The 18,195-nt window shown below is 52.2% G+C and overlaps 1 protein-coding gene across 1 annotated transcript; it reads right to left on the bottom strand.

The window, feature by feature from the left end:
- Positions 1 to 7,357: 7,357 nt before the first annotated feature.
- On the bottom strand, positions 7,358 to 14,947 carry PSCA (prostate stem cell antigen). The gene is made up of 4 exons (XM_034759593.1): positions 14,908 to 14,947; positions 14,646 to 14,741; positions 11,092 to 11,199; positions 7,358 to 7,749 (listed from the first exon to the last, which is right to left on the bottom strand). Exons 1-4 carry the CDS (start codon positions 14,945 to 14,947, stop codon positions 7,535 to 7,537), a joined length of 459 nt encoding a protein of 152 aa, XP_034615484.1. The 3' UTR covers positions 7,358 to 7,534.
- Positions 14,948 to 18,195: the final 3,248 nt, after the last annotated feature.

The following is an 18,195-nucleotide window of genomic DNA, read 5'->3' as shown; positions in this document are numbered from 1 at the left end:
CCCCCCCCCCAGGGCCGCCCGGGGGGGGGGCAAGTGGGGCAATTTGCCCCAGGTCCTGCAGGGGCCCCCACGAGAGTTTTTCGGGGGCCCTGGAGCGGGGTCCTTCACTCGCGCCGGGGGCCCCGGAAAACTCTCACGGGGCCCGGGCCCCCGGAGCTTCTTCCACTCCGGGTCTTCTGTGGCAGTTTGGCGGTGGGGGGTCCTTCCGCTCCGGGACCCGCCGCCGAAGTGCCCCGAAGATCCGCAGCGGGGGGTCCTTCCGCCCCGGGACCCGCCACCGAACAGCCAGGTCTTCGACGGCAATTCGGCGGCGGGGGCCCCCCACCGCTGAAGACCCCAGGCCCCCTGAATCCTCTGGGCGGCCCTGGACCCCCCTCCCCCCCCACTCACTCACTCACTCACTCACTCAAAGCAAACAGTAAATGTTTGCTTTTTCTCGGAGCTGATAAGCAGTCGGCTTCTCTGAAACGGAGCTTTGAAAGGACATTTCCGCATTCCTGCAGCCGATTTCACAACAATGACAAGAGTGGCCACTTGACTTAAGGGGATTATGGGACGTTTCTGGAGGCTGATCACAGGGCAGTAACACAACACCTCATTCACACTGGTGCCACAGCGCTCCAGCAGGGGCGCAGCAAATGTTATTCCACTCGCCGAGGTGGAGTACCAGCAGCGCTGTAGCCGCGGAGTCAGAGCGCTGTACGTGCCTTGCCAGTGTGGACGGGAGTGAGCTAGTGCGCCCGGGGCTGCTTTATTGCGCTGTAACTCGCAAGTGTAGCCAAGGCCTTAGCTTATACTGGTTTAACTTTCCCATGAAGACAAACCCTGCAATACTCATAGAATCATAGAATATCAGGGTTGGAAGGGACCTCAGGAGGTATCTAGTCCAATCCCCCACTCAAAGCAGGACCAATTCCCAACTAAATCATCCCAGCCAGGGCTTTGTCAAGCTGGGCCTTAAAAACCTCCAAGGAAGGAGATTCCACCACCTCCCTAGGTAACGCATTCCAGTGCTTCACCACCCTCCTAGTGAAATAGTGTTTCCTAATATCCAACCTAAACCTTCTCCACTGCAACTTGAGACCATTGCTCCTTGTTCTGTCATCTGCCACCACTGAGAACAGCCGAGCTCCATCCTCTTTGGAACCCCCCTTCAGGTAATTGAAAGCAGCTATCAAATCCCCACTCATTCTTCTCTTCTGGAGACTAAACAATCCCAGTTCTCTCAGCCTCTCCTCATAAGTCATGTGCTCCAGACCCCTAATCACTTTTGTTGCCCTCCGCTGGACTCTTTCCAAATTTTCCACATCCTTCTTGTAGTGTGGGGCCCAAAACTGGACACAGTACTCCAGATGAGGCCTCACCAATGTCGAATAAAGGGGAACGATCACGTTCCTCGATCTGCTGGCAATGCCCCTACTTATACAGCCCAAAATGTCGTTAGCCTTCTTGGCAACGAGGGCACACTGTTGACTCATACTCCTCCATGTTTCAGAGCAAACCATACTCTTTAAAGTGGTTGAGGGTTGCTCTGTAGCTTATGCCCAGGGGTTAGAAGTGGAGGAATGTCCTCATTCCAACTAGTTCGCTAAGCGGCAGCCCCAGCAGGGATACCTATGAATGAATAATCATAGGCGCTGAATCACCTTCTCTCAGTCCCTAGGTGTGCAGGCTGGACTGGGCCCTATTTGAGAAGCAGTGTAGGGGAAGATCCTGTTTGGTGTATCAGCTCCTGGGATGGTAAAAGGCTTTAATTTACTTATGTCGTTTGAAAGGACAGCCCAGCTAGTGGAAGGACATGGCAAGCTAGAAATTAGCAGAGCTGCAGGGAGGTAGCTCAGGACTGGAATTGCTGGGTGCAGCAGATCAGGATTAATTAATTAATTGATTAATAATTAATAACAATGCATTCCCCACTAAATAAATAATATCCCTCACATCTGATCAAGACTACATTTCTCAACCCCTCCCCTCAGCAACAGCCTAAGAAGAGAGATGACCCTTGCAATATGTTGTGCAGGTCGACAAAGCCAGGCTGTTTCGGACCGTTAGCTTGGGTGGCGTTGCCGATTGGGACCATGCAGGGAGAGAGCCCGAGGGCGGGCTCTCAGGCAGGCAGGACCCGGCCCATTGAAGGGCAAAGTATTCTATTTCACCGATTGTTTGGAGCACTGATGCAGCCATGTTGGTCTCAGGATAGTCGAGAGACAAGGTGAGTGACCTGAGGTGGAGGGATAGCTCAGTGGTTTGTGCATTGGCTTGCTAAACCCAGGGCTGTGAGTTCAATCCTTGAGGGGGCCATTTATGGATCTGGGGCAAAAATCTGTCTGGGGATTGGTCCTGCTTTGAGCAGGGTGTTGGACTAGATGACCTCCTGAGGTCCCTTCCAACCCTGGTATTCTATGAAGAAGAGCTCTGTGTGCCTCCAAAACTTATCTCACCAGCAGAAGTTGGGCCAATAAAAGATATTGTCTTACCTGCCTTGTCTTTCTAATATTTCACAGAGGCATCTTCATAAGAGCCTGAAGATCCACTTCTACCCCATCCCCCGTGGGGTTGGGAGAGGTCTGGGACCCCAGTCCCTTCACTAGCTCTAGAGAGCAGAAGAACTTCACTGCCAGCCCTGAAGAGGGCCAGGGGATCTGCTTCCCCCAAGCCAGGAACAGCATCTCCTCTGTCAGAATGCACTTCAGGGAAGGGTGACATCTGCCTGGCTGACACAAATAGCTAACTAGCCAGAATATGGGTCCCTGTGGATTCAGGCAATGGAACCAATCCAATGGGTGGACGTTGGGGTGAGGGGCAGTATAGAATGGTGGTGGATCAATTCAACAGCCTGGGAAAGCAATCAGCCAGCAATATTAATCCTAATGCCACTATATAAATCCATGGTACGCCCCCACCTGAAATACTGAGTGGCCTTCTGGTCATTCCAACTCAAAAATGATATATTAGAATTGGAGAAGGGCAACCAAAATGATTAGGGGTATGGATCAGTTTCCATATGATGAGCGATTAAAAAGACTGGGACCGTTCAGCTTGCAAAAGAGATGACTAGTCTTGAGAAAAGAAGACAGACGGGAGACTGGGAGTCTTCAAATGTGTTAAGGTCTGATATAACAAGGACAGTGATTACTTGTGTTCCATGTCCACTGCAGGTAGGACCAGAAGTAAAGGACTTAATCTGCAGCAATGTAATCTGTCTCCTCATACAGAAATCTCTCCGGGCTTTTAATCGTGGTCAGAGCCTGTCTTGGAATCTCCTCTATATCTGCTGCGACTTTTTTGGTGACATTCTGATCAGACCTCAACCCAGTATTGCAGCTGGAGGCACACCACGGCATGGCATGGCATTGTCACGGTTTCTATCACATCCGTCATCCCCCCAACATAGTAGGTTTGGGTTTTGACCGTGGCTGGCGAGAGGCTTTCATTGAGTTGTTCACGGTGATTGAAAGCCTGACCCCAGGGAAGTGAGTGGGAGTTTTGCTATTGAATTCAGTAGGGGCCATGACACCTAGTCTATTGTCTAAGTGCTTAGAGTTAGGTTTTTAGAACTCAGCAATGTCTGCTTCCAATGAGACATAAGAACGGATGTCATCCAGCTAGCCCAGTATCTTGTCTTTTGACAGTGTCTAGTGCCAGGCGCGTCAGAGGAAATGAATAGAACAGGGCAATTTATCGAGTGATCCATCCCCTGTTGTCCAGTCCCAGCTCCTGGCAGTCAGAGACAGCACCCAGAGCATGGGGTTGCATTCCTGACCCTCTTAGGGACTAGCCACTGATGGCCCTATCCTCCATGAATTTATCTAGATCTTTTTTAACCCAATTATACTTTTGGCCTTCACAACATCCCCTGGCAACAAGGTTCACAGGTTGACTGTGTGGCGTGTGAAAAAATACTTCCTTCTGATTGTTTTAAACCTGCTGCCTGTTAATGTCATTGGGTGACCCTGGCTCTTGTGTTATGTGAAGGGGTAAAAAACACTTAGTCACTTTCTCCACACAACTCATGATTTTATAGCCCTCTGTCATATCCTCTCTTAGTCACTTCTTTTCTAAACGGAACCATCCCAGTCTTTTTAATCTCTCCTAGTACAGAAGCTGTTCTATACCCTAATAATTTTTGTTGCCCTTCTCTGTGTCTTTTCCATATCTTTTCTGAGAGGGGGTCGACCAGATCTGCATGCAGTAGTCCAGATATGGGCAGACCATGAATTTATATAGTGGCATTATGATATTTTCTGTCTTATTATCTATCCCTTTCCTAACCATTCTTAACGTGGTTTTTTTTTTAGCTTTTTTGACTGCCGCTGCACATTGAGCGGATGTTTTCAGAGAATTATCCACAATGACTCCAAGATCTCTTTCTTGAGTGGTGACAGCTAATTTAGACCCCATCATTTTGTAGGTGTAGTTGGGATTACATTTCTCATTGTGCTTTACTTTGCATTTATCAACACTGACTTTCATCTGCCATTTTCTTGCCCAGTCACCCAGTTTTGTGAGATCCATTTGTAGATTTTCTGAATCAGCTTTGGACTTAAGTGTCTTGAGTAATTGTATATCATCTATTAATTGGATATAGTTATAGCTCACGAAAGCTTATGCCCAAATAAATGTGTTAGTCTCTAAGGTGCCACAAGGACTCCTCGTTGCTTTTCCTGATACAGACTAACACGGCGACCCCCCTGAAACCTGTCTATAGTCTGCAAATTTTGCCATCTCACTGTTTACCCCTTTTTCCAGATCATTTATGAATATGTTGAACAGCACAGGTCCCAGAATTGATCCTTGGGGGAACCCAAAGTACCAAAGAACCCCCTTGCATATGCCAACTTGCTACTCAATCACCTGCCTTAACCAGGGTCTTCTAATACAAGCAGATGAGTAGCTGGGACCCCCTCATCACACCTACGTAACGAGGCTGACCTTGCTCCTAAATGCACTGCATCCTACGCAAACCAGCCACAATCCTCTGAGCTGGCTGCCTGTGTACTCTGGTAGGTGTGGGCAGGCAAACAGGTTTTGTCAGTGAGGTTGGACTCCTATGCCAGAGATTGCCCTGAGCCGCTCCCTATGGAGGAAGTTGCCACTTAAACTGGGAGGGATGTTAGATAATAGAGAGCCTTAAACATGTGAGAGAAGGAGAGAGCTACCAGGGCCTGAATGGGAGCTCCCAGGCAGCAAGGAGGTGGCATGGATGTGCTTGGGAGGTAGGGGAAATTCTCCTGATCCCCAGGAAGGAGGGAGGAATCTAGGTGGGCTATTTTGCAGGGGCCCCCAGAAATCCCAGGCCCAGTCCTGAGAGGGGGAAACATTGTGATGAACCTAGACAGGATCCCATCTCCGCTCCTGAGTGGTATTGAGAACATCTCAGTGCGGCAGAATCTGGCCAGACAAGTCTCTGTATCTCCCCTTCTCTGGGTTCTGGTAGTGATTTTCTAGCCCCGGCTTCTCCCCTTGGAGCTCGCCAGTGGTATTGGGCGTGTGCGTGTGTGTCTCAGAAATCAAGCAGCTGGGATGGAAAATATGCACCTGCTTGTTGACTCTCTCTACTCTTCCTTGTCCAGTGCATAACCCCGGAGCTGCTTCAAGGGAAACACCTCATCAGCCACGCAGCAAAGCTTGTTCCCGTCACCGCCTTCAGACATGTACCAGGGAGTAGCCTGGAGGATACGTAGCGAGAGAGAAGCAAAGACCACAAGGGAGGGTGGCTTTGGAGGGTGCTACTACCACTCAGAACAGCAGACGAGGGGAACAACTGCAGACAATCCTAGTGCTGGGGTACTCTCGGTGAAAATGTCTCCAGGGGCAGGGCCGGCTCTGTGCACCAGCAAAGTAAGCAGGTGCTTGGGGTGGCACATTTGCAGGGGCGGCATTCGGGCCTTCTTTTTGTTGTTGTTGTTTTTGTTTGGGGGCCAGCCCTGAGGTAGACACTCACCCAGGTAGACGCTGTCCCGGCCCCCAAGCTGACGCCGAAGTCCAGGTGGAAGAGCCACAGCGGGTGGCCAAAGCTAGCCCCGAGACTGGGGTCCAGCAGCAGCAGCGCATCGTGCGTGGGGGGCGCCCTGGGGCCACTGTAGTTCATGCCACTGGGCCCGGGGGGACCATCCGGCGGGCTCCGACACGTGGAGCACAGGACACTTGGGCTGGGGGCCACCCCACGGGGCACACGGAGCTGCCTGCAAGTGCCGCAGGGCGGCCACCCCCCAACGCCGCAGTCGGTGCTGGTCGAAGTGGCCTGAGCCGCCCAGGGGCTGCGGCAGGGCGGCCAGGAGCAGCAGCGGGGCCATAGAGGGGACAGGTGCCTGGGGCGCTGCCGTGCGGGGCCCACATCCCGCTCTCCGGAGCTCTGTTCCCCGCCGGCCCCTCCCTCGGAGGTTGCCCTGCCCCGGCTCCTCAGCCCCCTGCCGGGGCGGTCCCCCTGGTTCTGCCCTCCCAATTCCCGGCCGGTCCTGGAGGCAGGAGTCCTGGCTGGAGGGACCCTGGGCTGAGGCGCGGCCCGGGAGCCCCGCTGCTTACCCCGACCCTGCCAGCACTGGACCGGCTGGAGGTGAGGGGGGAGTGGGCGGAGTCAGGGCCACCCTGGGCGCCGGGAAGGAGTTGGGTGCATGCCGCCTCCACACTTACTAGTGTCATGAGCGGGATGCTGATGACCCGCCCTGGGAACGAGCTACCAGTGACCCAGGGCTGGGGCAGCAGGGGGGTGCAGGTGGGGGGGGGGGGAGAGCCCAGGACTGGGGCAGCAGGGGTGTGTGTGGGGGAGCCCAGGGCTGGGGTGGGGGGCAGCCAAAATTTTTTTTGCTTGGGGCGGCAAAAAACCTAGAGCCGGCCCTGTCCAGGGGCCTGGCCCGGGTCGGGGAAAGAGAGCAGCATGGAAGGAGTTAACAATAAATCAAGGCTGGCGGGCTGCTGACAAGCTCAGGTCTTTCTTTTCCTAGCGTGACAGCCGAGAAGCTGATTAGACACGGTGTGCATGGTACCAGGTCCCCAAAACACGCCAAGGCTTCCCTTCCTTTATTGTTATCATTTATTATTTGTACAGCAGTCGCACCTAGGAACTCAGAGTCACGGACCAGGGCTCCAGCTGTTTTGTATGTACAATTCATGCCATCTGCTTTGCTATACAACAGTAAAGGGTAGCTCACATAACACACATGCTCCCGACAACAGCGACAAAGCATGTGTGTCTGCCAAAAGCTGTGTCCCTGGCCCACAAACACACATGCACGGATAGGCACTTGATGGAGCAACAAATGCATCAGCCGAGCAGTGCGTCCTTCTCAGAGGCACACACACACACACACACACACACACACACACACACACACACACACACACACACACACACACACAGAGTTTCTGATTCTTAATTAACAGCAGGAACGAAGCGCTTGCTAGGGAGGCATCTGCAGCCAGCTATAAGCGTGCGAGAGAGAGCTGAGCGTGAAGCTGGGGCCTGTGGTTAGCATCCTAGCTGCAGTGGGGAAGCGCCAGGATTCTGTCAGGCTGAAGGCCTCCTCCCCACGCCTCACAGCCCGTTCCTCAGAAGGACGCAGAGGACGCTGGCGGTAAGCCCTGCTGCCATGGTGGCGTAGCTGCTGCCCACGCTGCCCGCCCCGCTGCGGTTGCAGAGGTCGGTACTGCAACAGGAAACGTTCTGCTTTCCCACGGTGAAGTCCTGGAAGCTCAACTCGCACGACGCAGCGCACTCCTTGTTGATGATACTGAAAAGGCCCACGACGTCTGGAAGGAAGACAAAATGGTTTCATTTTAGGCGGGGGGCCGTGGAAAGGGTCTACATGGATTGCTTGTCACTGCCCCTCCCCCTGACATCAATCCCTGCCCTGTGCATGCCCCAGAAGTACTCCCCCACCCCACCAGGGTCACCCAGAAGGAGGTGGGGGCAAAAAGGGTAGCTTGCCCTGTACCCCCTCCCGGAGAGGCCCCTCAACTTGAGTGGTGGTGTAACCTGGTGCATGGCGTTACACCACTACTCGGGTTTGGCCCAGCCGTCCCATCTGTTATGACGGAGGAGGTGCCGGGCCAAATCTGAGCGAGTGGCACTGAAACCTGGTCCATGGGGCCGCAGCACCACTTAGGTTTGGGGGCCCGGTGACAGAGGGGTGGCTGGGCCAAACCTGACTGGCACGGAAACCCCCATGCACCAGTTTTCAACACCTGGAACTGGAAGCCAGGCCCAGCCCCCAGGACAGGGGCTGCTGCACGGGGTGTGTGTGTGTGTGGCAGGATCGCACTCTCTCCCAGGCAGAGTAGAATATGGGGCTTGGGGGCCTGGCCCAGGAGGGGAGCTGGGATGGAGGCAAGGGTGCTCTTCTCGCCTTGACGGAGGGGAAGACTGGGATTGTGGGGCCCCCTTGCTGGGCGGGGGCTCTGCGGTGGGTGCTGTTCAGTTAGCCCCTCCCCTCACCCACAGACATAAAAGGATCTTGAAGAAGGTGAGGCTAATTCTCTCCCAGAACAGAAACAGCCTGGAGGGCTGTTCTGTTTCCTTGTAACCTGTTTTCCACTCTCACTTAAGGCCTGAAGGCCTCTAATTACAGGGGTGGAGCAGGTGCCCTGCTATAGGTCTCTATTCACAAGAGGCATAGGTAGGGTGACCAGACAGCAAGTGTGAAAAATCGGGACGGGGGTGAGGGGTAATAGGAGCCTATATAAGAAAAAGACCCCAAAATCAGGACTGTCCCTATAAAATCAGGACATCTGGTCACCCTAGGCATAGGTGCTAGAACTAGGGGTGCGGGCGGGGCACCCCCTGGCTTGAAGTGGTTTCCACCATATCCAGGGTTTACAGTTTGGTTCAATGGCTCTCAGCCCCCCCACTGTACAAGTTGTTCGGGCCCCTCTGACAAGAGGGGGCAGGGCTGGGAGACTGAGAGCAGGAGGGCTGGGGGAGCCGGGCTGGTCTAGGGAGGGGAAGGGAAGTGGCAGCAGGGGGCCGAGGAGGGGTGCTAGCAGTGTGGAAATCGCTTGATTTTGTGTTTCTTTCTCCCTCTCTGTAATGGTGGGTTCCCCAAAAGAGATAACATGCAGTTGGTAGGTCGCCTTAGTCAAAAGTTTGGGGACCACTGCACGGGGGATTCCAAATAGGGCGACCAGCCATCTCGTTTTTAAAGGGACAGTCCCGTTTTTGGGGACTTTTTCGTATATAGGTGCCTATTACCCCGCACCCCCTGTCCCGTTTTTTCACAGTTGCTAGCTGGTAACCCTAATTCTAAAACACTACCACAGCCAAGCCGCACTGAATTGAATCAGCCGAGGCAGTTCATAACCGCGACCACAAGAAGGAGCCGACGCAAAGGAGTGACAAAGAGAAGGGAAAGAACATAAAGCGGGTTGCATTTCTTGGAGGAACTGGCTTGTAAAAAAGTCCCGTTTAATTGGGCGTGTATGCTTGAATCATAGTATAACAAACCCTTTGCCTTTCTATAGCACACTTAGCCAAGGATTCCAAAGCATTATTATTATAACTCCAGAGACCCCGTGCAGGGTTCGGCGCCCCATTGTGGCAAGCACTGTACAACCACAGAGCCTGAGACAGTCCTGCTCCTCTGTTATAAACACGGCTAGCTTCACAACATCCCTGTGAGTTAATGGAGTATTGGTATCCCCATTTTACAGATGGGAGAGTGGAGTAATACAGGGGCTAAAGCAATTTGCCCAGAGACACACAGGGGATCAAATTCAGAGCTGAACACTATAAGCTGCTGTAACGAACTTTTTCTTGGCCCTTCAGTGTGGAAGTTACAAAAGCTCAGACTTCCTTACACATAGGTGCATTAGTGAAAGTGGGTCTAAGAGAGTTTAAGACGGGGCGGGCAAACTTTTTGGCCTGAGGGCCGCATCGGGTTTCGTAAATTGTATGGAGGGGCGGTTAGGGGAGGGGGTCGTGGCCCGGCCCCCACCTCCTATCTGCCCCCCTGGGACTCCTGCCCCATCCAACCCTCCCTGTTCCCTGATGGCACCCCCGGGACTCCTGCCCCATCCACACACCCCCGCTCCCTGCCTCCTGAGAGGTGGTGGCTAGGTGGATGGAAGAATTCTTCCATCAGCCAGCGCTGTCTACACCAGGGCTTAGGTCGGTATAGCTACGTCTCCCAGAGGCACTGGAACCCTTTTGATAGTGGGGGTGCTGAAAGCCAGCTAACGAAACTGTAATCTATGTCTTCAAAAGCAATGTGGAAAAGCGCAATTCCCGCTCACACCACATGGGTGCAGCGCAGCTCTGGGATTTTCAAGAATTGCGATATAATGCTTGCTTCGTTCTGACAGCACCAGCAAACTTTTAAACCTGGGGATGCTGCGGCACCTGCCGCACCCCTAGTTCCCGCGCCTGTGCTCAGAGGCGTGGTGTTTTCACGCCCTCGGGAAACGTAGCTAGGCCGATGTAAGCTCCCAGGATAGACCAGCTCTAAGTGAAGTCCTCACTACCAAATCTGGCCTGGTGAGTTAATGGAAGAGCCAGCAATACAGAACTCACGAGTCCCTGTTCTAACCACTAAACCATACAGCCTTCCTGTCTAACCCAGGGAAGTTGTGTGTGAAAGAAAGAGTTAACAGAGGATATTAGTGTTCCTCCAACCGGTAATTTCTAAAGCTAGAATTGCTTTCAGTGTCCCTGGGCGTCCTACGCATTGACGTCAATGGAGCAGTGCTGGTTTATACCCCAGCTGAGGATCTGGCCCAGAGACTTCCAGACAGGCAGAGAGGGGTACGCCCTAATGGGTTGGGTTTCACAATATAAATATAACACCACCCTCTTCTTCTGGGCACTGGGGAAGAAGTGGTTTCTGCAGAGAGGCTGCTGCAGGAAAGCAGTGTATGCCACACGCACTACGCATCCCTGTTAGCTTTCTGCCTTTCGTGAATAAAGTGAAAGCCTTTGGCTCCCACTCATTCCCAGTCAGCATTTCTCCTCCTGTAGAGCACTGTGCCTTTAAGAGACCCAGCCCCTGGACAGGGATCTCGGAAAGGCTGCAATGGAAGGGGATCTGTTCGCACATCCTAGGGGGATGTCTGTGTGTTAGCCCCTTCAGTGTCTGATACCAAACTGGGACTTTGCCTTACTGATCACATCCGTCTTGCATGCTTGTGAGCTGTTGGCACACGTCACCGCCGTCTGACATTTGGAGTTGCTGAGCTGCGTCTTGCACGTGTAACATTTCAAAGAACCACCTGCAGGAGAGGAAGATGGGTTAGAAGGGAATGCAATACGGGGAGTCTCATGCGCACTACCAAGCAGACAGGGCGATTGCAGTGTCAACCGTGGCTTAAAAGACCCTCCCTCCATTTTTACCGTGGGTGACACCCCAGAGAGTCGTGTGTAGGAAGGAGGCGGGAGATGGGCAATTTTTGGAGGGGTTGGGGCAGGTTCTCTCTAAATAGTTTCAGGAATAAGGACTATCAAGGAGAGAACAGTTTATTAATGCTGATGATGATTATTGGTAAATGAGAACATGGACCATGTCTTTCAAAGTATTTGATAACACCGAGCACCATGTCATTCGGCTCCTGATTGGAGAGTGATGGTAGTAATTAACTATCGGACATCAATGTTTAATTTAACAGGGATGGATGGAGGAAGGCCCCAAAGGTGTAGACTGATCCAGTGTTCGCGTGACAGCGTTGTGACTTGTGACACCGGCTCTCTGGCAACCCCTTCCAGCACAGAGTCTGTACATACCCTTCATCTCCCTCTGGAAATGGATCCCAGTGGGTAGAATGGTCCTGGGTGAATTTAAAGGGTTCATACGCGCGGGCGTGTGTGAAGGCCCTGGGGGAGCGTGACGCAACGCCGTACATTTCTGCAGCACGGTGAAGTGCACTGAACAAAGGCAATGACGCAGGCACAGACAATCGCAGTTTAAAGCCCAGATCCTCAGTGGTGCTTAGGTGCCTATCGATGGGAGTTAGGTGCTTTAAAAAATCCAATTGCCTTGTCCCTGGATGTTCAGCACTACGCTGGCTGGAATCGCTTACCTACCTCCCAGAAGTGATGGGAGGAGAAGTACCTGTCAGGGCAGTGCTTTTGAAAACATAACGCTCTATACTGGGGCTAACCTTTATTATTCTGATTCTCCCAGCACCACCTGATGACTGTCTTGCTCTCGTGCACCTGAAAAGTCCAACAGCACGGCAGGTGTGTTCGACATGAGGACTTTCAATTAACATACCTGCTTTACCCTCAATGGGGAGCTAGAAGGCTGGAGCTTCTACCTTACCAGGGCCGGTCCCAGCCCCCCACCATTTGTTAAACTTTGGACTAGTTTATTTTTTTGAGCATTGGAAGCCCATCTCACTGACTGACTGGTGGCGCCCCGCCCCTTATATGCCCGTGAGGGCGTGGTGACAACATTCTAGGAGGTTCGAGGAAAATGTAGTTCTCTGAAAATCTGGAAGGTTCCACGTGATTCTACAAAGGTCCAGAACATTCTAGGAGGTTAGTGAAAAATGAAGCCACAGACGGAATACCCGAAATATTTTACTTCAAACGTTCTATTTTCCCTTTTGTTGCTAACAACAAAAACAGCACCCCGAGCCCTGAGCCCAGCACCCCAGGTGGTCGCCTGCCCCTAAATCTGGCCCTGCTTAAGTCCATATGCACAAACTCTTGTGGGTTTATCTCACCGCCCCCATCTTGATGTAGTTCAGGCACTTATCTGGCCCCCACCAGCACAGTATCTGAGCACCTCGTAACCTTTCATACCCTGACAGTACCCCATTATCTCCCTTTTACAGATGGGGAGCGGAGGCACAGAGAGGCCAAGTGATGAGTTCCAGGATGTCTGTAGCAGAGCAAAAAATGGAACCCAGGTCTAGCACCCTCACCACCAGACCATCCTTCCTCGCCGAGTGCAGGGAAGTTCCATTATGCAGCTTCCCCTCCCAATCTTGGCTTTGAATCACCAGCACAACCACCCGTGGAGGGGAAGGCCAGTGGCATAAAGTTCTTCCTGCTCCCAGGCAAGGCTGGCTAGCTGGGGCGTACACAGGAGAGATACATTGATTCAGCCAGCTCCTTAGGTGGGACACCCATGTGGCCTTCCCTAGGGGGTCCATACTCCTTTGGGTGCAGCTGTCCCCATGGGATCTGAGATGGGAATTCATTCCCCTCTCCCCACCCATGTCAAGAGGGTTACTCAAGCTCCATAACCTGTAATGGTTCTTCTGTGTGGGGGGTGGGAGGAGAGTGGGGAGAGGGTGTCAATTATACCCAGGACTAAGGAGATGACCTCCAGGATAAAATGAATCCAGGAAGCTGATCTAATCTCATGCCAACTGTGCACTGGTCCCCTTGGTTCGCAGGCTCGGATCAAGGGGATCAGAGTTCCCAGATCTAGGGCAACATCCAGGCCTGCCATTGTGCAGTGCGGGGTGGGTGCCTTCGGCAGGGTTCGTGGGACGAGGATGATTATTAATAACAAAGTGGCCGGAGTGCAGACTGGCTCCTGTCAGGATCAGAGCACCAGTGCGCTAGCATCTGTACAAACAAATAAAACAAAGACCGCCCCGGGCTCAGACTCCCATGTCTCTCCCAGCTGTAACCCAGGCTCCAGAGCGCAGAGCTGTAGAATTGCACGCGCTCTGTTCGATTGCCCAGTTCATCCCCCAGAATGGCAGGATGGTTCCTATAAATAATTTGCCTAACACCCATTCCCTTGGGAGGCTGTTGCACAGCCCAAGAAGTCTGGCAGGATGCTTCTTCCAGCTCTTCAGCCTAAATTTTCCCTTGCTTATTCCATCTCAGTATTCTTAGCCAGACCCTCTTGTGCCATCTTAAACCATTCCTCTCCCACACATCTCTGTAGGCACGTCACCTGCCCCCTTTGGCTATGACTTAGAGAAGCTAGACGGTCCAGTTTTCGTTCTGTTGCTCTTCTCTAAACTCCCTCTGTCAATAAGCCCCGAGGCATCTCACTGGTTTCCAAAGTGAGGCCGCTCCAAGCAGTAAGAAAACCTGCCAGTAAACTGAAACCTCCTGTAGTATGAGGCAGGGGAAAGTCATAAAAAGAAAGATTAGAAAAGTAGTCGGGTAGTCAGATACCAGGGTAATGGAGGGAGTGTAGATAGATAGATAGATAGATAGATAGATAGATAGATAGATAGATAGATAGATAGATAGATAGATAGATAGATAGATGAGGGGCAGTATGGGGATAGATAGATAGATAGAAGAGGGATGTATGGGGATAGATAGATAGATAGATAGATAGATTCTAGAAATGAGCACTCATCTCAAATCCCAAGCACATAAACTTCCATCAGGAATGCAGAAGACCATCTTTATCCTTATACGGACCGGTCTGCTGTCCATAAGAACACAAGAACGGTCACACTGGGTCAGACCAATGGTCCATCTAGCCCAGTATCCTGTCTTCCGACAGTGGCCAATGCCAGGTGCTTCAGAGGGAATGAACAGAGCAGGTAATCGTCAAGTGATCAACCACCAAGTGGTCCAGGAGAATGCCAATACACTATATTTGGAGCTGGAGCCAGTGACTTCAGTAGTTCTTTCTTTGCTGCAAACACACCCTAAGGATCTCTCCAGCCACTCCCAGAGCTGTTTATCTTGGCGGTAAGGAGGTGGGTTGGGGTACGGAGGAATCTCCTGGATGTCTTACCTGGCTCTGTGCACAGGACGGCAGCCAGCAGGATGACCAGAAATGCCTTCATCTTCAGAGGATGAGCCAAGCACAGAGAATACGGGACACCTCCTCCTGGGGTGCTTTATAGCCCGTTTCAGTTATCTCATCAACCGCAAGGGGCTGGGAGGTTTCACTGGTAAATCGCTCATTTCAGGTCCAGCTGGTTCTTTGAGTCACGGCACTGATATTTGTGATAAATGCCCCTCCTCTGTCCCCGTCATGTTGTGCTCTGAGATACTTCCCTCCACATCACCGCTCATTTCCTCATTGTCCAGCATGCTTGGGCGAATGGGTCACACCTCAACGGAGAAAAACAAAGCACCTACACTCAAGGATGGTCTTCTCTTTGTGACCCTTCCCTGGGTTGGGGAGATTTGCTGCTCAGGTGTGACTAATCTTCTGCGAGTGCTACACCCATCGTAACCAGGGACACCGGCTTTAAATTAAACACAGGCTCATTCTTTAACGAATTTTCCAGGTGTCTCCACAATAGCTCAGAGTCACGCCTCTCTAAGCCCACGTGCATGATGCAAGCTGTCTCCTGGGCTCTTTGCAGAACATTGGAGGGGAATGAAATTTCATTCACGTTTCCTAGGGGCAATTCCCAAAGTCTCTGGTTTCTCCACAGGTGGCCAATGCCCAGTCTCAGAGAATAGGCGACCTCCGTGTATGATGGCATGGTGGTTCCCATTGGGAAGAAAGATGGGAGAACTTCTAGCCCCCTGAATACTAAATGGGGGACTTGCTGAGAGGAGGATATAGACACTCGGCCAATTAAACAGGGTAGCAAAGACCCCCAACCTCACCAGCAGCCAACAAGAAGTAGGGTGACCAGACAGCAAAAAGTAGGGTGACCAGACATTAAAAATCCAGGATGGGGCGAGGGGGTAATAGGAGCCTATATAAGAAAAAGCCCCAAATATCAGGACTGTCCCTGTAAAAACAGGACATCCGGTCACCCTAACAGGAAGGATAAAATCCCTATTGTTGAAGGAGAGGTAGAGATCCTGTCTTGATATCACAATGGCAGACTGATCATAGAATATCAGGTACTTCAAGAGGTCATCTAGTCTAACCCCCTGACAAATTTTTGCCCCAGATCCCTAAATGGCCCCCTCAAGGATTGAGCTCACAACCCTGGGTTTAGTAAGCCAATGCTCAAACCCCTAAGCTATCCCTCCTCCCTGATTGCTAAATCTCCTAGCACAGTCATTCTGCCCTTGCTCCAGCTGTGTCCCGGGTTCCTCGCCTGTTAGCCAGGATGGAGAGCTTTCGTATTAACTCAAATATCCAAGCGAGACACGCGATGCAGAATCAGAGAGAAGCTGGAGGAGGACAGAACGCGTAGGAGCCCCTGGGCACACGCGAAGCTGGTTAGAGGGTGGAGAGGGTTGTAAGTGCACCTCCTTGTGGCTAGGTCTGGGCATCAGCTCTCACCCCATCTAGCGCTCTGCTGTGTCCGTCCCCCTTGGCCCTCACTCATGACCTGGGGTGTGCCCTCTTCATGAGTCATCCCTCTGGCCAAGACATGGTATAGTCCTCTCCTTCCTGGGTAACAAAGTCCCCCAGACAAGCTGTCCAGATGCCATCTCAGGCTGTCTTCTCTTCCAAGTCTAGGTCCTGTGCCACTTTCCCAGTGGCTGAGAGGGGAAGCTGCCCCCTGCCCCCCCCCCGCAACTCCGGGTTCCAGCCCAGGGACCCTCTAACTAGCAATCCAGGTCTGCTCAGTCTCAGACCCTGTTGCTGTTTCCCTGGGATCCTTCCTATCCCTCCTCTCTATTGTCTTTCTCTGGGTTTAGCCACTGGAGATCCCTCTGCACCCCAGGGCTTACTGTCCCCCTGGATCTCCTCTGTGTCCCTATCCAAGTCTCGTTCCCTCTAGGCAGTGATTTCAGACCTTCTCCCTGCAGCCCCCTTCCTGCTCTCACTTCCTGGCTTATTCGCCTATCCTGGCTCCTCCCCCAGCTGGGGTTCCTCTGCCATTAGGCCCTGTCAGTCCCTGGTTCCTTTCCAGGTGCAGCATCTGAGGTCAATTCCTGGCCCACATTAACCTGCTCAGGGCTTGTGTGGGGTGAACACCCCATCCCTGGAGGACAGGTTGTCATCGGGGACAGGCTGCGCCAGCGAAGATGCACAAACACCAGCCTGGGGTCCGGATCCTTTTTGCTCTGTGTAGGGCACCATAGAAAGTGACACTCACATTCATGTATGGCAGGCTGGAGCTGACTCCAGGAGGGATGCACCAGGGCATAATCACCAGGAGTGAGACCAAGAGGGTCCCTGGCATTGCACAGGAAGGGACGTTGGTGGGTACTGGGGGACACACTAGCAAGCTGTCGGGAACGGACAGGATCAGTTCTCACTTGGTACCCAGAACAGGCTCTAATTGTCCTCAATGCTCTAGCTGGAGTCCTCTCTACAGTCACAGAAATAGCCACAGAATCACTAAGGGACTGATCATCTGATGTATTGTGTCCAGTTCTGGGCACCGCATTTCAAGAAAGATGTGGAGAAATTGGAGAAGGTCCAGAGAAGAGCAACAAGAATGATTAAAGGTCTTGAGAACATGACCTATGAAGGAAGGCTGAAAGAACTGGGTTTGTTTCGTTTGGAAAAGAGAAGACTGAGAGGGGACATGATAGCAGTTTTCAGGTATCTAAAAGGGTGTCATGAGGAGGAGGGAGAGAACTTGTTCACCTTAGCCTCTAAGGATAGAACAAGAAGCAATGGGCTTAAACTGCAGCAAGGGAGGTCTAGGTTGGACATTAGGAAAAAGTTCCTAACTGTCAGGGTGGTTAAACACTGGAATAAATTGCCTAGGGAGGTTGTGGAATCTCCATCTCTGGAGATATTTCAGAGTAGGTTAGATAAATGTCTATCAGGGATGATCTAGACAGTATTTGGTCCTGCCATGAGGGCAGGGGACTGGACTCGATGACCTCTTGAGGTCCCTTCCAGTCCTAGAATCTATGAATCTATGAATCAGCAACCAAGGCTCCCGTAGGCGAGGGAAGAAGGGACCCGTGCGGGGCACTGTGGAAGCTTTTAGAAGGGCCCCTAAGAAAGGGATTAAACGTCCCCTACATACCTAGGACCTGGTGCAACCATCGACACTTACTGGAGACACTTACATCTGGTTAAAGGGCCCTTTCCCTCTCCTACGCTCCTCCTGCAGCGAAGTCCCCTGTCTGAGTTTGTGCTGTCACACAGCATCATGGGCCATCAATTCATTATGCTGAGCCGCCCAGTGATTTTGATGGGCATTTCTCTGTGTGGATGGCAAAATATGGCCTGATACCTTCCTGGGGGGGAAGCAGAGCCGTGAGAGAGGAAGCCCTTATTTAACACTAGAAGTGAGCAACCGTATTAGGAATAAATATACCAGAAGGACGGCTGGGAAGTAAATGTCTGTTTATATCTGTAGCTGTATTCCCTGAAAGCACAGGCTTTCTTAAAGCAGCCAAGGCCTTTTCTTGCCAATTTAGGACCCTATCAATCCCCTCCCATTCCAGTATGTGAGTGAAAA

Source organism: Trachemys scripta, chromosome 2, assembly GCF_013100865.1.
Source record: "Trachemys scripta elegans isolate TJP31775 chromosome 2, CAS_Tse_1.0, whole genome shotgun sequence".
Lineage (NCBI taxonomy): Eukaryota > Metazoa > Chordata > Testudines > Emydidae > Trachemys > Trachemys scripta.
The sequence above is the reverse complement of the archived record's forward strand: the minus strand, read 5'-3'. Positions and strand labels throughout refer to the sequence as shown.